Source organism: Bubalus bubalis, chromosome 17, assembly GCF_019923935.1.
Source record: "Bubalus bubalis isolate 160015118507 breed Murrah chromosome 17, NDDB_SH_1, whole genome shotgun sequence".
In the NCBI taxonomy this organism is placed as follows: domain Eukaryota; kingdom Metazoa; phylum Chordata; class Mammalia; order Artiodactyla; family Bovidae; genus Bubalus; species Bubalus bubalis.
Genome location: NC_059173.1, coordinates 4,708,958 through 4,733,265, shown reverse-complemented (window position 1 = coordinate 4,733,265; position 24,308 = coordinate 4,708,958). Strand labels below are relative to the sequence as shown.

Here is a 24,308-nt window from a genome sequence, read left to right as displayed (position 1 = left end):
CTGGAGTTTCAGCTTTAGCATCATTCCTTCCAAAGAAATCCCAGGGCTGATCTTCAGAATGGACTGGTTGGATCTCCTTGCAGTCCAAGGGACTCTCAAGAGTCTTCTCCAACTCCACAGTTCAAAAGCATCAATTCTTCGGCGCTCAGCCTTCTTCACAGTCCAACTCTCACATCCATACATGACCACAGGAAAAACCATAGCCTTGACTAGACGGACCTTTGTTGGCAAAGTAATGTCTCTGCTTTTGAATATGCTATCTAGGTTGGTCATAACTTTCCTTCCAAGGAGTAAGCATCTTTTAATTTCATGGCTGCAATCACCATCTGCAGTGATTTTGGGGCCCCAAAAAAAAAAAACAGTCTCACACTGTTTCCCCATCTATTTCCCATGAAGTGATGGGACCAGATGCCATGATCTTCATTTTTTGAATGTTGAGTTTTAAGACAGCTTTTTCACTCTCCTCTTTCACTTTCATCATGAGGTTTTTCGTTCCTCTTCACTTTCTGCCATAAGGGTGGTGTCATCTGCATATCTGAGGTTATTGATATTTCTCCCGGCAATCTTGATTCCAGCTTGTGCTTCTTCCAGCCAAGCGTTTCTCATGATGTGCTCTGCACATAAGTTAAATAAGCAGGGTGACAATATACAGCCTTGACAGACTCCTTTTCCTATTTGGAACCAGTCTGTTGCTCCAGTCACTGTTCCAACAGTCCACTTCTAACTGTTGCCTCCTGACCCGCATATAGGTTTCTCAAGAGGCAGGTCAGGTGGTCTGGTATTCCCATCTCTTTCAGAATTTTCCACAGTTTATTGTGATCCACACAGTCAAAGGCTTCGGCATACTCAATGAAGCAGAAATAGATGTTGTTCTGGAACTCTCTTGCTTTTTCGATGATCCAGAGGATGTTGACAATTTGATCTCTGGTTCCTCTGCCTTTTCTAAAACCAGCTTGAACATCTGGAAGTTCACGGTTCACGTATTGCTGAAGCCTGGCTTGGAGAATTTTGAGCATTACTTTACTAGCGTGTGAGATGAGTGCAATTGTGCAGTAGTTTGAGCATTCTTTGGCATTTCCTTTCTTTGGGATTAGAATGATAACTGACCTTTTCCAGTCCTGTGGCCACTGCTGAGTTTTTCAAATTTGCTGGCATATTGAATGCAGCACTTTCACAGCATCATCTTCCAGGATTTGGAATAGTTTAACTGGAATTCCATCACCTCCACTAGCTTTGTTTGTTTTGATGCTTTCTAAGGCCCACTTGACTTCCATTCCAGGATAGCTATTAAAATTCCAGGGCATTCTAAACTTGACTCTCTGGAAGCTAAGGGAAATCACCTTGCTGACATCTCTGCAAGGAATGCTACCGTTAAAGGAACCAACAATCGCCAAACCTCTGTCATGGTCGAAAGGGATACTTCCCTAAATGACAACTTAGGAAAACTGGCTACAGAAGCCCAACAATGGCCTCAGAAAAAAACAAAAACAGTATTGGAAACTCAACAATTGTTGACTTGATAAAAAGAGAAAGCTCTGGTTTGGACCAAATAACAACCCCATCCTACCAGAGACTCTCAAATTCTCAGTCCTCACCATTGTACATGCAATAAGCCACTGGTCTACCAACAAAATGATAGCCTTCATGAATCAATATTGGTGAGAAAACAATAACAAGGCCACAAAAAGTGCCTACCTCACTTGTCTCATTTATCTAAGCACAACCCAGAGAAGCCTGTTAGTACTGCTCTTGGACATTTTAAACTGCCCAATGGACCATTTGAGGTCTGGCAAAATGCATATCATATAACTTCTTCTGTCTCATGAATATAAATATGTTTTAGTCATGGTTTGTATGTTATCACACTGGATGGAAGCATTCCCTTGCAGACAGGCTACTGCCTCCTTTGTGGCTAAAAAGTCCTTTAAGAAAAAAATTATCCCTACCAAAAGAATGCTTCTCAAACTTCACAGTGATCAAGAACACATTCTATGGCCACTTCCTTTGACAAGCCTGAGAAGTTTGGCTGGTTTTACAATACTTTCACTGTGTTTACCACCCTCAATCCTCTGGTTTAGTCAAATGCCCAAATAGCATTAAGACTGGAAAAATTTGTAGAGGCTCTCCAAATACCTTGACCAAAAGCATTGCCATTGGTCCTTCTAAATCTTAGACCCACCCTTTTTGGAATTCATAAACTTTCACCCTTTGAAATAGTCATAGGATGCCTGATGCACTTGGTCCTGGTTTTTTTGATGCACAACTAATAAAAAGGAAAGATACTCAAATATTGCAAAGGTCTAATTGCTTCTATTAAAAATAGTCATGCTTTAGTACAGCAATCTTTTCACAGTGCACTCTCAGGAGACAAAGTAGTACTTAAGCATCACATCTTGAAACCTGGAGATTTCATCTAAAGGAAAAGACACCTCCAGGAGAGTATTTTTAAAAGTTAATGTTAAAATACTGCTGCATTTAAAGTAACTATACACAAAATGTAATAAAATACTACACAAGAAGAAACAAGACTTTTTTTTAATGTTTGAGCCAAATTGATACAAATTCACTTTCACAACTTCCTCTGATCAATCAAAATGCTATGACAGAGACTTCCCTGGTAGTCCAGTGGTTAAGACTGTGCTCCTAATGCAGAGGGCCTGAGTTCATTCCCTGGTCAGGAAACTAGATCCCACATGCCACAGCTAAGACCCAGTGCAACCAAACAAATAATTCTTTTTTTTTTAATGCTATGACAATCGTGGCAAACCAACTACATTTTGAAAAAAATTCAGCTAGTATTAAACACAAACTAAATCTAACTCCTCCAACTTCAACTAGAAATAAATATGTACTCTAAAGCAGAAGAGTAGGGAATTCCCTGGTGGTCCAGTGGTTAGGACTCTATACTCTTGCTGCTGAGGCCCTGGGTTCAATTCTTGCATCAGGGAAAAAACATCCCATAAGTTGCATGGTGCAGTCAAATACATATATATATACAGGTATGCAGAAAGAGAGAGCAGTGTAAAACTGAGACATTTAACTATTTCAACTCTTTAATTCAAGAAAAATAAGCTCAAAAATTAATATTTATTAAGTAGAAATAACCAAAAACTTCTTTCAGGAAACTAAAACTGTAGTTTATTTTTCAAATCTGTCCTTGGGCTAAAATTCTGAATCAATAAATTACTTATAGTGTTAATTATCTTTTGTTTTTAGTTAACAACTTTTAATTTGCATTATAAAGACTGATTCCCTTCATTAATAAGAAAGAAGATATAAGCAATGATTTTACAATTCTTTTATTTCAGAGATGCATATGAAATTATAATCATTCCTTTACTATCTTAAAAACAATTATTTTTATATAGCCTCATTTTGATACTTTTCTTCATTATCTAGTTTAATTCCCAGTATTCATTCAAAAAACATGTATGTCAGATACTGCATTAAGTATTAGTTTAATAACAGATTTATAACTTTAAATACTTAAAAATAAACTGCTTACCCTGCCGTTAAGTTTATATTTTGATTAATAAAGTTGTGAGATAATAAAATGAAAGAATAAACTCAGTTTCAAGTACTCATCCTTTTGCTCTATCATTATAAAGACTCAAATTTCAGAATACTGTGCCAACATAACCTTAAATCCCAAAAACTAGATGTTTACAAAACATCCAGGGGCATTCCTATATTACTGTCCAGCAGTAAGTCTAATATCCCATAGCAAAAGTTATAATGGATTATTATTTGCTTAATGATCATTCAAATCAAAGACAGTCCAGTGCAATGGTTAAGAAAATAAACTCCAGAGCCTAACTACTAACTTAGAATCCAGGGCAACTCAGCTTCCTAACTGTGGAACTTGAGCAGGATACTACATAGTAACCTTGCCGTACCTCAGTTTTCTTTTGTGTAATAAGGGGTAACAACTATCTCCCAAGAAAGACAGTTGTGAGAATTAAATGAGTTAACTTATGTAAAGGACTTAGAACAGTACGTAAAACACAGTAAACACAAAATGTTAGTGATTAGTGATTAAAATCTGAAATCAACAGACCCTATACTTTATGGCAAGAACACTGCCAACATACAGTATTTTATAATTTACATGATTCTTCCAAATACACCTAATGAAAATTTTACTTTTCATAAAATGTATCTTGAATTTATGACCAATTTCCAGAACAATTTTTATAAATAGTTCTCATAAATCTTCATAGAGATTAGGAAGTAATTTAACAAGAGTAGTATTTGACAATGGAGCAACTTTCAAAAATCCCATTTCTGCATAATCTAAAAGATTTAAGACAGCACTCTACACAAAAATATTACATACAGAACAAAAGCATTTGTGACTGTTTTTAGTACTCTCTCAGCAAATTGTGCAATCCCCGTAATACATTTTTTCCCAAGGACAAGAAACTATATACAAGGTCAAATGTCCAATAAAGGTGCCTGAATTCCAAAATCATATTAGTAACATGAAAATTTCTGAGAGGGAAATGAGAATGACCAAATCAAACCAGTCAATCCTAAAGGAAATCAACACTGAATACTCATTAGAAGGACTGTTATAGAAGCTCCAATACTTTGGTCACATAAGGCGAAGAGCCAACTCATTGGAAAAGACCCTTATGCTGGGAAAGATTGAAGGCAGGAGGAGAAGGAGCCAACAGAGGATGAGATGGTTGGACAGCATCACCAACTCAATGGACATGAATTTGAGCAAACTCCGGGATGTACAAGCTGCAGTCCATGGGGTCACAAAGAGTTGGGCACAACTTAGCAACAACAAATTCACTCCAAAATAAAAAGTACTGTTTCAACCTAAGTGCTTAGCCTTATTAAATATATACTCTTCAGTATCAAACTATACTAACAAAATTTCAGGAAACTAAGCTCTTAGAGCAGAAGGCAATGGCAACCCACTCCAGTATTCTTGCCTGGAGAATCCCAGTGACAGAGGAGCCTGGTGGGCTGCCGTCTCTTAGGTCGCAGAGTCGTACACGACTGAAGTGACTTAGCAGCAGCAGCAAGCTCTTAGAAGACGAAGGTCACGGGGTAAGTCTTACAAAGTTGATGGCTTCCTCTGCTCTATAACTTGGCATAATAATCTCATAAATATGTAAACGTTAACATGCTTGCATTTAAAATGTTGTCACTTATAGACCCGTGCTTTTTTAAGAATTTTATTGTTTTTGCTCTTACATTTAGGTCTTCAATAAATTTTGAGTTAATTTTTGTGTATGGTGTAAGATAGGGGTCCAAATTCAACCTTTTGTATGTGGATATCCAGTTGTCTGCTGTCCAGCAACTTTCACTGAAAAGACAATTCCGCCCACTTTGAATGGTCTTCACATTACTGTTGAGAATCAGTTGACCATACATGTGAGGATTTATTTCCAGACTCTCAATTCCATAGACTTATATTATTCCTATGCTAGTAACACACTGTCTTGATTACTCTCACTTTACAGATTTTGAAACTGGGAAGAGTGAGACCTCTAAATTTGTTCTTTTTCAAGACTGTCTTGGGAATTCCCTGGCAATCCAGTGGTTAGGATTCCATCTCCACTGCAGGTGGCATGGGTTCAATCCCTGGTCTGGGAACTAAAGTCCTGCAAGCCTCAAACAGAGATCCCAGTAATTTTTGGAATGAAAAGTGAAAGTTGGTCACTCAGTCATGTCCAGCTCTTTGTGACCTCATGGACTGTAGCCCACCAGGCTCCTCTATCCATGGAATTTTTCAGGCAAGAATACAAGAATGGGTTGCCATTTCCCTCTCCAGGGGATCTTCCCGACCCAGGGATCGAACCCAGGTCTCCCACATTGCAGTGGGATCCCAACTAAGCCACTAGGGATATCAATTTTTTTTTTTCTTTTAGCTCAGCTGGTAAAGAATCTGCCTGCAATGCAGGAGATCCTAGTTCGATTCCTGGGTCGGAAAGATTTCACTGGAGAAGGGATAGGCTACCCACTCCAGTACTCTTGGGCTTCCCTGGTAGCTTAGCTGGTAAAGAACCCCCCTGCAATGTGGGAAATCTGGGTTTGATCCCCGGGTGGGAACGTCCCTTGAAGAAGGGAACAGCTACCCCACTCCAGTATTCTGGCCTGGAAAATTCCATGGACTGTATATCCATGGGGTTGCAAAGAGTTGGACACAACTGAGTGACTTTCACAATTTTTAGAATATTGTCCTTTAAATCTAATAATTACCCTCTTCTCTCATCTCTGCTTGCTTCTACTTTCTGTTTATTTGGTTGATTCTTTTCCAATATGTCTTTTCTTCTGCCTATTCTTACTTTCTTCTCATCTTCAAAAACTATTTTTTTGTGCCTATTATCTAAAAATAGACACCAATGCATGATTTTGCAAAATATAGGCATCAAGTTTTCTGATTTTCCTTTTATGATGACAGAGGGAAATAATCATCTTAGGAAGTTCCAACTTCATCAAAGTGACATTTTTTATGCACTTCTGCAAGTGAAAAGAATATTGATTTTAAAAATTTCCCATCATTTTCTGAAATTAAGTCCACATTAATAGAAACACTACTATGGCAATTTTTTAACTTCCACTATGGAAAACTTATGCAGTCATAGCATGGAAATGTCATATATATAATTACAAAAAGGGAAACTGTATACAGTAAGATTCCTTCCCATATGTAACAGTCACAGCTAAACTTTTTTTTACTCTTGCAAAACCACAACACAGAGTCAGGTTTCCTGCGTTATGGAGACCACCTGCTATTTCTTAGCAATCTGTTCTTTACCCACAACACAGTACCACATCCCCATTACGAATCGTTATTTGTCAACCAGAATCTCAACAACTCACATTTCAGAATACTGCAAGTTAACCGGTTTTTGGTAGTGGTCGCAGTAAGGGCAATTAGAGCCCTTAAAGACCACCTGCCTCCCCACTTTTGCGGTTCTACTCTCTAGTTACTCTTACCGGGGTGTGTGTTTGTGTGTTTGTGTGTGTGGGGGTGTGGGGGTGTGTTCGTTCTACTCTCTAGTTACTCTTACTGCTTTCCCAATCTCCGTGTGCGTGTGCATGTGCGTGCTGAGTCGCTCAGTCATGTCCGACTCTTTGCGACCCTGTGGACTGTAGCCCACCAGGCTCTTCTGTCCATGGGGATTCTCCAGGCAAGAATACTGGAGTGAGTTGCCATGCCCTCCTCCAAGGGATCTTCCTAACACAAGGATTGAACTCAGGTCTCCCACATTGCGGGCAGATTCTTTACCATATGAGCCACTAGAGAAGCTCCAGTCTCCCAGTACTACTTTGATTTCCAATAAAATGGACTAGTCTCTGATTTCAATATCCCATAAGTCACGCGGTCAAAAAAAAAAAAAAATGTACAGAAAAAGTTCCAGAAAGTTATGCATTAAAGTATTAACAGTAATCACTATATTGGCAACGTTATGAGGGTGGTATTTTTGCTTGTCTTATATTTTCTAATTTCATACAATGCAAACACACAGTTTTTGTAATAATAAAAGGGTTTAATTTACCACACCACATGCAGGATCTTCCCTGACCAGGGGTTGAATCTGTGTCCCCTGCAGTGGAGGTGTGGACTCAGCCACTGACCCCTAGGAAAGTCCAAAGTTGTTTTTTTTTTTTAATAAAGACACTATGATTTAAATTTTTTATAGAAATATCTATGAGTTATCAGTCTTAGGATGTGGGGGCTATAAATTTAATTGTGATCTTGAAGATAAGCTTTTGTTTAAATAATACTTACAATATAAACAATTATTTTCTTTGGTTCATAGTGAATACACATTCAGTGAACATGATTTGTTCCAAGCACCATATCTGCCTTAATATTGTTATTTCTGAATCCTCCTACATAAAACAGCAATCTAGCTACTAAAGAAACCTCAAAATAAAAGTACTATTAAATTTAAGTTTAAACATCAGGTTCTCTGTCTCTAAAAGAGTTTTTCTAAATTAGCAACCACTCTAAAGAAGTAAGAATTGTAACCATCAAACTTAATGAAAAAGCACTGCTTCTGATTTTAGGAAAAATAAGTAGTAAAAGAACAGCACATTAATAAGAACTGTGGAATAAAAACAGCTTTCAGTTACACTTTTATTTTTAATAATACATACAAATATACTATCAAGTATCATACACACAGCCTAGATTTAGCAGCCTTCTATAATACAACTGTGTGGTGTGGGAGACTTTGTCCTTCACTGTTCCTCAAGCGCTCACAGGGATTTCTTGGGTCACAGAAAAGTGATGGGGACAGGAAGAGGTTTGAGGTTTTTGTCTGTGGTTTTTCCTTTGTGGGTTTTTGTGGTTTGGTTGTTTCGTTTTTTGTGTTTTTTTTTGTCTTGTCTGTGTTTTAGGCTTGTTTATTTGTGGGGGGTTGTGTTTGTTTATTTTGGGGGAAAAGAGGTGTTTTTTTTTTTTTGGTTTGGCAGTTTTGTTTGCTTTGGGGCTTGCTTTTAAATAGCTAATTAGCAAAAGAAGATAAACAACAAGTACCAAATCCCTACCACACGCAAGGCATTGTTCTAAATACCTACCTACATTCTCTCTTATTTAGTAATTCTTTGAGGTGGATATCACTGTCCCATTACGTATATGAGAACACTGAGATGTAGTAACAGTTAAGATTTGTCAAAAACTCAACTAGTAAGTTGCAGAGGCAAAATCTGGAGATATGAACCTACATCTGCATCCATACTTGAGCTTTCAAAGACCTTTTCTCCTTACCATTTCCGAGGAAAGATCTGAAACAGAAAACTTGAAGCGACTACCACTAAATGATGAGGTTGAAAGATAACATCTAAGGGGGGTGAGAGAAAGGCTCAAAAGGGAAGGGATATATGTGTGCTTACAGCTAATTCACAGTGCTGTACAGCAGAAACAGCTGACTCATGTTGTTGTGCAGCAGAAACTAACACAACATTGTAAAACAATTATCCTCCAATTAAAAATAAATATTTAAAAAGACATATCCAAAAACTCAACTGTATTTCTACTATACACTGGCAATGAACTAGTGATGAACGATGATGTGAAATGAAATGTTGGTAACAGTTCCAGGTACAACAGCAACTACTACAACAAAATAAACACTAAGGAATAAATTTTTGGAAGAAGTTTAAGACCTGGGCCTGAAAACTACAAAACATTATTGAAAGAACAGATTAAACACAATCTATAAAAATTCCAGCCACTCTTGGGCAGAAATTGACAAGCTGATCCTAAAATCCATATGCAAGGGACCCAGAAAAGTCAAAAAAAGTCTTGAAAAAGAATGAAGTTACAAGACTTACACTTACTTTCAAAACCTATTACAAGCTTATTATCAATACAAATGTACTGTAACCAAATAGTATAGTACTGGCATAAAGATAGACAACAGAATAAAATTGAGAATCCAGAAATAAAACCCAACATATAGTCAGCTGATTTTCAATAAGGATACAAAGAACATTCAATGGAACTAGAAGAGTCTTTTCAATACATAGTGCTGAGATAACTGGATCACCATATGCAAAAGAATGAACTTGGGCCACTGCTTTACACCATACACAAAAATCAATTTAGAATTGATTGACAACCTAAATATAAGGACTAAAAACATAAAACTCTTAGAAGAAAGCATAGGGTTTCCTTGAATTTGGCAATGAATTCTTAGATACAGCAACAAAAGCATGAGCAACAAAAGCAAAAACAGATAATTTGGACTTCATCACAAAACTTTGCAAAAAAGGACATTACCATTTTCGAGGAAAGATTTGAAACAGAAAACTTGAAGAGTCAAAAAACTGAAAACACAACCTACAGAATGGGAGAAAACATTTGCAAATCATATATGTGACTTAGTAACCAAAAATTTTTAAGCTCCTACAACTCAATAATAAAAAGACAAACAGGAGTTTTTAAAACTCCTGCAATTCAATAATAAAAAGACAAATAACCCAATGAAAAACTGGATACCTGAAATGGACAAAGGATTTGAACAGACATTTCTCCAAATACATACAAATGGGCAGTAAGTTCATGCACGCATGCACACACAGACACACACACCCAATATCATTAGTCATCAAGGAAATGCAAATCAAAATCGCAATGAGATACCACTTAACACCTACTAAGAAGACTAAGTTAAAAAGACAAACTGTAACAAGTACTGGCAAGAATGTAAACCTCTCATACACTGCTGGTGGGAACGCAAAAGGATGCAATGCCTCAGGAAACAGATTTTCAACTCTTCAAAACATTAATACAGAGTTATCATATAACCCAGCAAATGGGGTATGCCCAAGAAAAATCAAAACATTACATCCACACTGAAACTTGCATACAAATGTTCATAGCAGTATTATTTATTATAACCAAAATGTGGGGGGGGGGGGGACATGTCGATCAATGCATCAAAAGATAAAATGTGGTATATCTGTTCAATATTACTCAGCAATAAATAAATGATACACATGCAACATGGATAAACCTCAGAAACACTGTGCTAAGGGAAAGAAACCAGTCACACAAGACTATGTATTGTAAGATAATTCTATCTCAAAAAAGCTGAGTTGTTTTTTTAAGATACTTTAAAAAAAAAAGTCATGGGAACATAATGCACAGCACGGTGACTATAGTTAATAACACTGTATTGCATAATTGACAGTTGTTAAAAGAGCAGATCTTGAAACCTCTTATCACAAGAAAAAAATTTTAATGATATAACTTATTGTGATCACTTTGCAATATATAAATTTCAAATCATGTTATACACCTGTAACTAATCAAGCCATTATATTGTACACCTGTAACTAATATTATATGTCAATTATATCTCAAAAGAAGGAATTCCTTAAAAGACATTGCATGAACTACACAAATGAAACAGTGGGAGAAAAAGAGCACCTAATTTTCAGTTTTTCTTCTTCTTCAGATGCAATCTCAATTCCTAAAATTTTGTCTTCCTATACATTCATATTTCATCCATCAAGAACTACTAAAATTAAATCAACTACTGAAATTCAAAACACATGAAAAAAACAGCCCCTGAAATATCAAATAACTTTCAAACAATTCTACTCAGCATTGATTCTGAACTAAACATAAATCTCAATTTCAAAATATCACATAAAGATTAACAAATACTCAGAAGTTTAAGCAAATTGCCAACTTTCTGAATAAACAGTAATTCAGATTTGCTTTGATGAAAATGTAAATATTTACCTGCCTCAAAAGAACAAAATCCTATAAGCCTAGCGTTCCCAAGTGATGAAGAGAAAAAAAATATGCATTTTTTTATTCAGAATTCAGTTTCTGAAATTAATTTCAATCTAGCTAGGGTATACACAGTTGATGGCATATACTAAGCAATGTATATACCCTGGTTTTGCCTAAAATATACTGAAAACAAGGAATTTATAAACAGTCATAAAAGTTAAGTTGGGACCTGAGGAAAATCACATACAGTATATCTGACAGAGATCTTAACATCAAAAAGCTCCTGAAAATACCTCAAGAACTCCTATTTTGGAAGCTCCCTAAGTCAGTCTTCCTGCAAATATTTACTGACCATCTACCATGAGCCAAGCACCGCGAGTGATACCAGGATGCCACGGTGAGCTCTGAACATAGTAACTTAAGAGTTTGTTAAAAATTCAAATGTGCTTCTCTGCCTTGGAGAGCCCGGGCCTGGGGTGAGTCGTGACGCCTGTGTTTTTATCAAGCGCTCCAGTTTATTCCCAAACCCTGGCTGTCTGGGGGCAGGGTGCTCGGGGGCATCCCATCCCACCCAGTGGGAGCCACACCTCCATTTCACTCGGTTTCAGTCCATTTCACTCAGCTTCCGGCACTCAAACGGATAAATACCCCAACACCACCACCAGCTGAGATTAATGTAAAGCATTCCAAAATACCCTCTGTGCTGACACACTGACAGACTTGCTTCCTTCCGAGGACGGCCAGCTCACTCCCTCAGATTCACCTGGGGCTGTCTGCACCTGAGCATCCCGGAGCTGCACCGACACCTGTCTCCCAGAGGCTGCGGTCTCCCTCTCCCGTGGGCCCGGGCCGCGGGCAGTCGCCGCCTCGAGGGGCCAGAGGCAAGGAGTGGCACCGCGCGCAGTAGGCGCTGACTGTATACCGCTCCCCTCCCCGCTGGCGCGCACACACAAACACCCCCGCGGAAACTGAGGCGGGCAGGCGACAGACCCGGTCCCGAAGCCGAGCGACGCGAGGCAGGGCTCGAACCCGGACGGCCGGGCGGGTTCCGCCTCGCGGGCGCTCGTCAGCCTCAGAGGCCCGGCCCGGCTCGCACCGACGGAGTTTCACAAAGAAAGTCTCCCGGCCCGCGCCCCTCAAGCACTCACCGGAGCCGGCGCCGGCGGCGACTCGGGCTCCCGTCGTCTACGACTCCGTGCTGGGGTCGACCCCGGGGTGGGCTCAGGCGCGGGCGGCGGTGACTGCTCCATCCCCGCGGGGCACGGGCCGCGTCCGCCTCGAGCTAACGGTCCCGCCAGCTAGGCGCGCGCGCCGGCTCCGCGCGCCATGTTCCCGCCGTGCCGCGCGTCGCCGCGGCGTCTCACACTACCCCCCGCCGCGCACGCGCCGCGCACGCTCCCCGCGCGCCTCCGCGCGTGCCCCCGACCGCGCACGCGCGCACTCGCCGCGCCCCCGCCCCCCGAAGCCTGACGCCCTCCGGTCCCGGCCCCGCTCTTCCCAGCTTCGCTCCCACCCCCTCCGCACCCGTCCGGCCAGGCCCAAGCGCTCGCTGTTCTGGGCTGGGCGCAGCCGCCTGCCGCACTGCGGACGATGCCAGACCAGGCCCCTCGTAGCATTACCCCTTTTAAAAGCTTCACCTGCTTGGACTTGAAGCGGTGGTCTACCCCAAGAGGGAATTACCCCCAAAAGTGTGAGGTGAAGGACACCGCTAAGGTGATCGAGATCCCCATCGCGGTGGTCTGTGAGCACGTGCGTGAACCTAAGCGGCACAATTGGATGTCTATGCCTCTGGAAAAGCCACACTCAATGGAGAAACTTGAGTTCGAGTCCCGCGTCTCCACTAACCTTTACCTGATTAAGGTCAGGTCTCCAGAAGCCTGTTTTTCCTTAATGGGGAAGGTTTAACAACTAAGGCAAGTCAGAGGCCTTGAAGTAATCCAGATAAAATATCAATACCGCACCTAGTACTTTTATCAAGTGGTAAACTGGTGACAAAACCTCTTAAGTAATTTTATGATCAAAAACCAAGCTCTCTTGAAAAGGGAAATTTCCGTTCAAGTCTTGCCTCCACTTCTTGCCAACTGGGAAATCTCTAAACCCATAAAGGGAGGAGGGGCAGTAACGCCTCACAGGGCTGAGGTGAGCTTTCTGAGGAAGCACACGTGTGTCTGAGCACAATGCCTGGCACAGAGCAAGCTCTCTAAGTTTCAGTGGTATAATTCCAGCCCTGTCCTTCCAAGACTCCTAAAAGTTTAATGAAGGGGGCTCTGCTCCCAAACCCTGTGGTATAATTAGCTGGGAGGGGGTTCTCTCAACCTTGAGGCTGGAGGGACTCGTAGTTCCCACATCTTCACTTTCCATTCTTTGCCCCAAACCTCTCCAAAAACCCTGAAGTTGGCACTAAAACAACAGCAGTTGTTTAGTTTTCCCTACTTAAAAAGAAGAGTGTCCAGGGGTCTCTTAGAGTTTGCAAATGGTTGGATTTATTAGTCTGGCCTCTTCCAGACACAAGTGACCAAACAATGAAAAAAATTAATTTGTTGTTTAATTTAAAAAAACTCAACTTGAAGTAAATCAACTAAGGGAACAAATCAAAGTCCTTGTTGGTACTTCACTGAAGGGATAGTTGGATCCAGGTACTCAAACAATAAGCTCAGTCATTCTACATCTCAGCTCTGCTTCTGTCTGTGATGACTTCATTCTCATGCCGTTCTCCCCAGTGTCCCAGGCACCTCCCAGCTCACACCTCTACCATGGTAGGGTGAATAATGGCCTCCAAAGGTGTTCTCAACCTAACTTCCCATAATTTATGAATGTGACTTTACATATTCACAGCAGGAACTGTTTCCCAGTAGCTCCAGCCAAAGGCTTGGGTTTTCTTTCTTTAGGGCCCCTTTGGGTCACATGCATCTGCCTGAGCCTATCACAGCAAGACTGGCCAGAATGGATCATATGGAGCCCCTCTAGGAAGGGAGTGGGGTCAGTCCTGCCAGGACACGGGTGGGTGGGGCAGATGGAAAAAGGGACCCCCCCACACCCCTTCTAATTGCTCCTACTAATGTTGCCATCCTAGCTCCATTTCCTAATGTTTTAGTCCTGTGCCCACCTCCAGCTGGGTAGTCAGTGGGGGGAGCTCTACCAGGGGAGAGGCCTCTAGGGACCCCTTTGGCTTCTTAGGTACCATCTCCCCCTCCCGCTATGAACTCATGGGATAGGGGAAAAGAATTCCCCCCTAAAGAAAAGTGGAGTATGAGGTTAAGAAGTGGAAGTGGATGCTTGGTATCCCCAGATCAGCAGTTGATGTCTCATTAATGAGTATATGTTTCCTCTGGCTGCTGTAACAAATTACCGCAATCTGGGTGGCTTAAAACAATACACATTTATTCTGTTAAGTCTGGAGGTCAGAGTCTAAAATCAGTTTCATGTGACTAAAGTCAAGGTGTAAAGTAAAAGCAGTGGTTCCTTCAGGGGGGCTGTGAGGAGAGAATCCATTTCTTTGCTTTTGGTCAGCTGCTAGCAACTGCCTGTAGTCCATGGCTTGTGGCCTCTTCCTCTGTTTTCAAAGAATACCACTCCCTCTCTTCTGACCCTTGACTCCCCCTGTGTCCCTCTTAAAAGGAACACTGTGATGACACAGGCCCACTTTGATAAAACAGGATAACCTTCCCATCTCAAGATCCTTCACTTAATCACACCTGCAAAATCTCTTTTGCCATGAAAAAGGAACATATTCATAAATTCTGGGGATTAGGATAAGAACATCTTTGGAGGCCATTACCCATGGTAGGTGTAATCAGAGAGTGCACTGAAAATAGAGAAGGGCTGGTTGACTACCCCAGAGGGAAAGATGCCCTAAGAAACCACAGCCTTCACATTAAGTATTCAAATGAGCTGAAACCCATCTAACTTGGCAATCTCTGCCTCATTCCTTTAAATATGCAAACCACCTAAATCCCCATCTAGCCCTCAGCAACAGGCCAGCCAAGCCTCAGAATGCCTACACACCCTTTTAATTTCCATTGCCAACCACCACCCTCACTGCCTGGGGCAACAGCTGTGTGCCCCTGACCCTCCCCTGGCTGGCTCAGCAGCGGCATCCAAACCAAGGCACTCAACTCATGACATGGTCAGCAGGTTACAATGTGGCCTAGCATCAATCAGCCAAAGTGACCAGAGAAGCAAATTCAGTGCATTGGAAGGAGACAAGAGGAGCCAGCCATTAGAACTACCCGGGCTCCTGATGGCCTCCCAGGCCCAGCCCTCTGTAAGACCAAAACAAATCTCCTTTACCGTGAAGTAATTTGAATGGGCCTCTGTTCCTTGTCCCCAAGATGTCCCAACTTCCACAGATTATGGGGTTGTATCCATCCATCATGATTGAACATACCAGTATTCAAGATTTAGACATCAGTCTCACATGAGTTTTGTCTGTGAGTCTCATCAAATAAGGGACAGAGGAGATAGGGAACATGAATTTGAGTCAGGAAGCCCTGGGCTGGATCCCAGCTCTGCCACTTCCTAGCTGTGTGACATAGAGTAAGTCACCTCACTTCTTCAGTCTGGGTTCTCCACTTATAACATGATGGTAATCAGAGGACCTAGCACACTGAATCACTAGACAAGACCAACCAAGGCAGGCACTTTACATAGGGTCTTCTTGGTCATCATTGGGTCAACATGACAAGTCCACATGCCTTATTTACATTTCAAACACAGTCAATGTTTCTGGTCTTTTTCCTATAATCAGGAAGTTTTTGATTTTCACAACTTATCTGGGTCTGTGGTTTTAGGGACCATGAGGGTGAGAATGGGACTCTAACCATGGGGGAATTCCCTGGTGGTCCAGAGGTTAGGACGTCATGATTCAACTGCAGGGGGCACAGGTTTGATCCCTGTTCGGGGAACTAAGATCCCGAAAGCTGTGCAGCCAAAAAAATAAAAATTGAATTTAAAAAATTAAAAAACACAAAAGTGGGCCATGGTATGTGCACCAAAGTACCAACTGTCTGGTAAAGACTGGCAACCAGCCACTTTCAACAAACCCCACCCTGACTTGCTGTGCCCCTTCCCCTGCACCTTTCTAAGGGGTCTTTAGAATTTGTACGCAGCTCACCCAGGGACGTAACCTCAGAAACATGTCTAGTTACAGCCAAAGTAGAAGCACCAGAAGTACACGTATCAGATACATACACACTAAAGGCATGTAGCTAAGAGCTGATCAACACGCAGAAGCACAAAGCCCAGGTTCCATCACATTTTGAATTGTGTGTCAATGGTTGTGGAAAAGCAGCCGTCCCATAATGAAATACAAACTATACAAAACATATTTAAAGAAAATGGCAGCAGAGGGGTTCAAGAAGGTACACTTCTTTCGTGGTCCACCAGTGTTCACGAGACAGCCGCGCACACAGCCAGGCGCTTCGTGGGGTCAGCATTCTCTGCTTCCCCTTCAAGAAGCCGCTTTCGACTTGTGGAAGGCTGCAGGTAAAGGAAAGGGGAGAGATGTTCAAAGAAAACCTCTGGCTTTGTCACAATTATCAGTTTCCCAATATGCTTCCAGTAATCTTGGAGCACTTCATGTGAACCTTCTAGGACCAAGAATACTGGTTGTCCTCATTGGCTCTGAACCCCTACCACACCTCTCCCCGACTCACACACGTTTATTGGACTGACATCTCTCTCCCTTGGGGCCTCCAACCACTCAAACGATACGTATTAAAAGTAAGCTGCAGGGACTTCCCCTGCTGGTCCAGTGGTTAAGCATCCGTGCTTCCACTGCAGAGGGCACAGGTTCAATCCCTGGTTGGAGAACTAAGATCCTATATGCCATGTGGTGCAGTGAAAAAAAGAAAACAAGGAAACAAGCAGCATAACCAGCCTCCTCTTGGTTGTCTTCTCCTGACCCTTTCATGTGTTTTCCCATTTACAGAATTGTGAGGGACCGACAGGAAAATGAATGTTACTGAAAGAAGGCCGGACAGAAATGAACAGATATTAACATATATACAAAGATCTTCAGAGGAATAAGACTATAATCAGTAAGTTATCAATCACTCCCCCAAATTTTTAAATTTTCAAAAAATTTAAATCTGAGCCTCTAATACAGTCTTCCAATGTGGCTCAGTGGTAAAGAATCCACCAGCAACACAGGAAACGCTGGTTGGATCCCTGGGTCGGGACGATCAACTGGAGGAGGAAATGGCAACCCACTCCAGTATTCTTGCTGGAAATATCCCATGGGCAGAGGAGTCTGGTGGGCTACAGTTCATAGGGTCACAAAGAGTCAGACGAGACTTAGCAACTGAGCATGCACACAATCTTGCCTTACAGGAGACTTTTTGAATAATGACCCTCACCTGTGCTTCTCTAATTCATAAAACATATTCTTCATTATTAAATCTTCTAAATGTATCAGAGCAGATCAAGCTGAAACAAAGTATCTACGACATTACTCCTTACAAAAAAATGTTAAGCAATTGGAGCTGAAAAGACTATTCAAGCTCTTCCTCCTCCACTCATGGGCTCCTTAAATTAGCCTACATTTAATGACCAACATCCAGAATACCTGGGCAGGGACCGGGGTCACAGCCATCAACTTATCTTCTTCAGAAAGCAAGTTGTTAAATTTTCTCTTCATGTCCTCATCCTGTGAAGAAATGGAAAACCTAAGTAGGCTGTGAATGCGGGAAAGAAGGCTCCTGAAAGGCAGGGCCAGGATGCTCCCAGAAACAGAGAAGTGGGCTAAGATGGGGTGCAGGGGAGAAAACGGAACAGTCTAATCAGCAGTCAACACTCAGTCAACATGGGCTCAACCAAATCCATACACCCTAAGCGCTCCAGGTGGGTCAGAGAGAACCACAGACCCCAGTAGTCAAATACTTTCAGAACAAGCGTCCCAGATCCTGAGAAATGGCAATCAGGAAGCCAGATACTGGGGTTGGCTCCATGCTGATCCACACATCTTTCCAATAAGTGGCCCCTCCCACTGCCAACAATGAAGCATGTTACCAGGGCCACCCTAACAAAGCAACCCTGCACCCTAGAAAATTCAGCAAGCAAGCACTGTATGAGTTGTAAGAAGGATGGCAAGCCCACAGTACCCCAGAGTTAATGAGAGGAAAAAGTGAACAGGTGCTTCCTGCTGCTAGAGATGGAAATGAAGGGGTGGGGCAGGGCACGTAGACACCCCTGCCCACCTCCCAAGATGTTCACTTCTGCAGGGCTTAAGAATTTGCCAACCAGGAGAGGTGGCCTAGTGTAGCTTCCCCCTTCAGAAAGGTAAGATGCCACATGATTAGGAATGTGGACTCTGGGGCCAGCCAAAAGCTGAGCTCAGCCATTGCAAGTAGCACGTTTAGAATAGAGTCCCAGAGCAGCTCATTTCCAAATCCCCGTGTACCTTCCTATCCCAGCCCACCCCCACTCCTCCCACTGTGTATTGGCATACACAGTGCACCATGGAGGATGGGGGCGACGAAGAACCAAGGAGGGAAGGCCTTCAACATTCAGCAATTCGACTGCAGAAAACGTAGTGCACAACAATCAGTTTACCTGTTCTACATGTCAGTTCAGTTCAGTCGCTCAGTCGTGTCCGACTTTTGCGACCCCACGGACTGCAGCAGGCCAGGCCTCCCTATCTATCACCAACTCCCGGAGTTCACTCAAACTCATGTCCATTGAGTCGGTGATGCCATCCCACCATCTCATCCTCTACATTTAGCGGCTAGAATCACCTGCTTCCATCACTGTGTTTATTGAGGTACTCAGTGTACCTCCCCATTGTCCAAGCAGCAAGTTCATCCACACTCCTCTAGGATCTCACTTCTCAGGCAAGGCCACCCTCAAAGGTCCAGCCCTTATTTCCTCCTACACCTGCTCGCCTCTACCGGGCATGCCCTCTGTGCCTTCCTGCCCACCCACCTCACCCACCTCCCTCTTCCACCCAGTGAACAGTTACGAGGACCCTTGGGTGCCAGGCACCATAATAAGCACAGGGGCCTCTGTATCAGAGGGGCTCAATGTTGAAAATGTTATTCGTTCATCGTTATGGCAACTGAATTGTGACTGTTATGGCTGAATTGTATCCCCTCCCCCTTTCCCCACTTACATAGTGAAGCCCAACCCCCAGTATTGTGACTACTTGGAGACAGGGCCTTTGCACAGATAATTAAGTTAAAATGAGGTTCTTAGCTTAAATATAAGACATGACACCATACAACTCCTAGAAGAGAATAGAGGCAAAACATTCTCTGACATAAATCATACTGATGTTTCCTTAGGTCAGTCTTCCAAAGCAATAGAAATTAAAGCAAAAATAAATGAACGTGACCTTATCAAACTTACAAGCTTCCGTACATCAAAGGAAACCATGAACAGAACTGAAGGACAACCTATGAACTGGGAGAAAATATTTGCCAATGATGCGACAAGGGCTTAATTTCCAAAACATACGAACAGCTCATACAACTCAACAACAACAACAACAAAAACTCAGTCAAAAAATGAGCAAAACACATAAATAGATATTTTCTCCAAAGAAGACATACAGATGGCCAACAGGCACATCAAAAGATGCTCCATATGGCTAATTATTAGAGAAATGCAAATCAAAACTACAATGCGGTACCACCTCACACAGGTTAGAATGGCCATCGTTAAAAAGTCTATAAATAATAAATGCTGGAGAAGGTGTGCAGAAAAGGGAACCCTCCCACATTGTTGGCGGGAATATAAACTGGAGCAGCCACTATGGAAAATAGTATGCAGGTTCCTCAGAAAACTAAAAAATAGTTGCTATATGCTCCAGCATTCCCACTCCTGGGCATATATCTGTACAATGCAAGAATCCGCCTGCCAGTGCGGGAGACGTAAGAGACTTGGGTTCGATCCCTGGGTCTGGAAGTTTCCCTGGAGTAGGAAATCGCAACCGGCTCCAGTATTCTTGCCTGGGAAATTCCATGGACAGAGGAGCCTGGCAGGCTATAGTCCATGGGGCCACAAACAGTCGGACACAATGGAGTGACTATGCACACACATATAATTCAAAAAGTTACATGCATCCCTAAACTGGACACTGTTGATGACAAGAAAGAATGACAAGATTCATATTCTGTGGACAAATAGTCCAGTGCCAGATCCACAAAACCATTTAGTTTCTTCAAAAATGTTGAATTTCCCAAAATAAAACCTAAACTGTCACTAACAGGTGATTTATGTGGGCAGTCGGCATCCTTGTCATCATTGAATGTTCACTCCAACTTTTGCTGGAAAAATAAAACATGGACAAAAGAGTATTCAAGTGAGACCCCTGTGGCAGGGCTGAACTTCACCTTTTCCTTGGCTGTTACCAACAATTTTCTTTTGAGACAAAAAGTGAAAGAAAAATGGGCTACACTTGTTTGTACATTTCGAGCGGATGTAAATCCTGTTCCCAGGCCTAACTGGCAAGCTCTGTTTTTTTCAAGACTAACAGCTCCTCCACCTCCATATCTGGCCCCCAGGAGTTTCCCTATTAAGGCATATGAAAAGAGCCAAGAGGAATGTTTTTCTTTTTCATCAAAATTAAGTCCCCACATGCAAAGGCACCCTTTGTTTCCAAATTCCTTTTCTCCAGGGTCCTGCAGTTTCAAATCTGTGTGGTCTATTAAGTGCTAAATCATCTGACAGTTTGGTGTTTTTTTTTTTCTGGGGGGGAGGTGGGGCGGGGAGTCAGGGGGACTGCTGTTTCCAGGGCAACATCCCAAACATATACATCTACTTTTTTTCTTTATTGTAGGGATTTCTTGTTCTCAACCTGAGCTGGCCTGAGCTGAGGGTTGGATGACAGAAAGAATAAGGACAGTCTTCCCAGAGCCCCAAAAGCACAGTGCTGAGACTGGATGGCCCCAGGAGTTCCTGGACTAGAAATTTCCAGAGTATCTGAGCCTCCAGTTCAAGCAACCTGGTTAAGTCCCCCATCCATCCCCACAAGTAACAGAGACCAACTGCAAGTTAACAGAAAGAGGTATGGCTGGCTGTGCTGAAAGGAACTCCACCTCACAGGCCTGGCAATCCATCAGAGAGCCTGCCCAAGGCTGTAGTGAATTCTAAAACCAAAGACTAGCCCAGCAGAGGCACAAAGGATTTCCAACTCCAGTAGCTTGAATGAAGTCAACACATAATCTAATGGGAGCCACAACCCCTAGCAGGGACACAGAGGTAATGCAGACTTGAAAGGCCCAGGTGACAATCTGCTAAAGGCATGCTTGCTCACCATGAACAGGAAGTAGGACCCCCTCATACCCGATCACTTGAGCTTAAGAAATAGCCAGGTTCTCCCAGCGGGAGGCTGCTCCCCTCCTCCCAACCGCGTTTCCCTGATCTAAGGTTGAAGATGGCGAGAACGCAGCTCATCCCATCTGTCTGAGGTAAGGGGTTTGAGAGAAGAGAAGGACGCAGCTGGGGTGGAGGTTTGGAGCTACAACCACCTCTCAAAGGAACACAACTGAACTGCAGACTCGGAGAAGCCAAGCGGAACCGGGACAGGCCATAAGGAGAGCTTGTTCATCGAGGTCAAGCTGTAAAGGCTGCACACAAATGCCAGACACCACACTCACACCCACAGACATAAACATGCACCTCCACCCACCTAAAGCTCAGTCTTGAAAAATGGCATTAGACCCAACCAAGCAAACGTATGTTTTCATCCTCTTCCCCATCTCAGGGACACAGTTCAGGGTTGCCTGGGTATTTCAGGCAGGCAGCCACTGCCCCATACACACCTGAAGCCACGGGTGTCTTAAAGCCTCTTCTGTCGTAAAACGCACCTTTGGATCCACTATCAACAACTTCTTGACGAGATCCAGAGCTAAAGCAGTAAGATAATTTGGCAAATCACAGTGAGAAGGATAAAAACATTAAATCAACAAAATGAGAGTGTGCCAGAATCACAGGCCAACATCCAGAAAGAAGAGAGAAGGGCTGAGGTCACAGTGAGTCAGCAGACAGAGCAGGCAGGGCCCCCTAGGCCTCCCCACTCTCAGTATTTGTCCGAAGACTTTAGAACACCAGGAATGCCATGATGGTCCCCATGGCTCCCTGCTCAGATATCACAACTTAACTCTGTTCCTGCTCCCCTTATTGGACTCAAGTTCAAACTAATTAAAGCTGAACTTCCCCCAGTTCTAAAACACTCAGGATGTTCAGCCAACTCTCTCTGAGACCCACGGAGTGATAGAGAGAGTTCCTCAGCCAGGGAGAGCTCTCTCCTAGGAATCGCAGGCTTGGCAGAAACAAAGCTGGACTGGCCCGCAACAAGTGGAGGCTGGCTGTATATTGCAACAGTATTATTTATCAGATGTTCTGACACTTAGCACAATCATCTGCATTACATTGTTTGACATTTAGTTTTAGTTTTCTACTTTTCCTTTTGAGAATTACAAAGTTACCCTTTTAAATTCTAAAACACAGAATAACAAGTTACATTTAGCTTTTGCTGTGCTTACTACTTCAAAGGAGACCTTGTAACTAAAAAGATACCCATTATTTTGCACACTTAATAGATACCAGGCACAGTGAGTATATTACATTTAACCCTCACAAAACCTCCTTAAAATAAGAGGTTTATTGTGCCCTCTTTTGGAGAAGGCAATGGCACCCCACTCCAGTACTCTTGCCTGGAAAATCCCATGGACAGAGGAGCCTGGTAGGCTGCCGTCCATGGGGTCGCTAAGAGTCGAACAGGACTGAGGGACTTCACTTTCACTTTTCAGTGTCATGCATTGGAGAAGGAAATGGCAACCCACTCCAGTGTTCTTGCCTGGAGAATCCCAGGGACGGGGGAGCCTGGTGGGCTGCCGTCTATGGGGTCGCACAGAGTCGGACACGACTGAACTGACTTAGCAGCAGTAACAGTGCCCTCTTTTACAAATAAACAAAAAGGAGACCCAGAGAGGTTAAGTAACTTGCCTAAGGTCACAAAGCTAAGAAGTAGCAGCCCCAGGACACAAGCCTACATCAGCCTGACTCTGGAGACCAAGTTCCTAGTAACTTCCTTTGCCTCTAAAATGGTGCAAAAACTAACAGAAAATAAGAACAGGATTGACAGGAGAAAACATCACAGAATTTGAAAATAAACTCCCATCGCAGCACACATACATTTTAGCAAACCACAAATTCTGAACTCTTTCGTATCCATACCCTTCTCTGAGACCTCTGCCCAGACTTCGGGAATGAAGTTGTATTTTCCACTGGTGATCTGATCCTTCAATGACACTTGAGTCTTATGCTCAGAGAAAGGTGGATACCCACTAAGGCTTCATATTGGTAGAGAGAGAAAGGAAAAGAAATCAAGTGGCATTCTCAGTGGCATTCAGATATATTAATTTTTTTTCAGCATAATGAAAAATCAGGTATTGTTTTAAATCAATGGTCCAAAAAAAAGGTGACCTAAATTAAACACAAACTCTCTAACTGGACACATATTTTATTTCACCTTAATACCACCAACCAGTCTGAAGCAATCAAAACTTTTTCTTACCAAATGAAAAGAATAACTCCTAAACTCCAGCAGTCCACAGCACGGTTATATCCAGCAGTTCCAAAGGAATTAAGAACCTCCGGAGCCAGGTAGGTGGGGGTACCACATAAGGTTCTCATCAGAGAGGTCTCCCCCAAAATCTTGGACTGTCCAAAATCAGTAATCTAAAGTAAGGACAAAAGGGCATCTCTTTTAATGTCATGAAATAAAAAGTAACATAGTCTGCCAATTCAAAAAAGACATGAAGGTGACAGTAGTTCCTAGCCTATGATTCATGCCACTGTTAATCTGGACTCTACACATTCTTATCTTCGTAAGGTAATTTTTAAAAAATATTTTTATTTATTTGGCTGTTCTGAGTTTTAGTTGTGGCATCTAGTTCCCCAACCAGGGATCAAACCCCAGGCCCCCTGCGTTGGGTGAACAGAGTCTTAGCCACTGGACCCCCAGGAAAGCCCTGTAAGGTAATTTTAAATCCTGCAAGTTATTAAATTTTGCTTAAATAAAAATTCCTGAGCCAAGGAACTTTAAGGCTCAGGTTTTCTCCCAACTTAGATCTGTATTCTCTGTAACCTT

At 42.5% G+C, this 24,308-nt stretch overlaps 2 protein-coding genes across 11 annotated transcripts in view; both read right to left on the bottom strand.

Moving 5' to 3' along the window:
- The window catches only part of TTC28 (tetratricopeptide repeat domain 28), a 581,747-nt gene extending 568,210 nt beyond the window's left edge, over positions 1–13,537 (bottom strand). For 2 of the 4 annotated variants that reach the window (XM_006054175.4, XM_006054176.4), the window contains exon 1: positions 12,364–12,603. In XM_006054175.4, coding sequence (XP_006054237.1) covers positions 12,364–12,465 — 102 coding nt within the window. In that variant the 5' untranslated portion in view covers positions 12,466–12,603. Of the gene's footprint in view, positions 1–11,978; positions 12,145–12,363; positions 12,604–13,066 lie in introns of those variants that run through there. The other 2 variants (XM_044930639.2, XM_044930638.2) reach the window with 2 other exon arrangements.
- A 138-nt stretch (positions 13,538–13,675) lies between these two features.
- CHEK2 (checkpoint kinase 2) overlaps positions 13,676–24,308 on the bottom strand; it is a 39,184-nt gene continuing 28,551 nt past the window's right edge. For 6 of the 7 annotated variants that reach the window (XM_044930641.2, XM_044930642.2, XM_025267060.3 and 3 more), the window contains 5 exons: positions 23,733–23,896; positions 23,393–23,508; positions 21,976–22,061; positions 17,781–17,861; positions 13,676–16,693 (listed from right to left, as the gene is read on the bottom strand). In XM_044930641.2, the coding sequence (XP_044786576.1) occupies positions 16,604–16,693; positions 17,781–17,861; positions 21,976–22,061; positions 23,393–23,508; positions 23,733–23,896 (537 nt within the window). In that variant the 3' untranslated portion in view covers positions 13,676–16,603. The remainder of the gene's footprint in view (positions 16,694–17,780; positions 17,862–21,975; positions 22,062–23,392; positions 23,509–23,732; positions 23,897–24,308) is intronic. The other variant, XR_006545735.2, reaches the window with a different exon arrangement.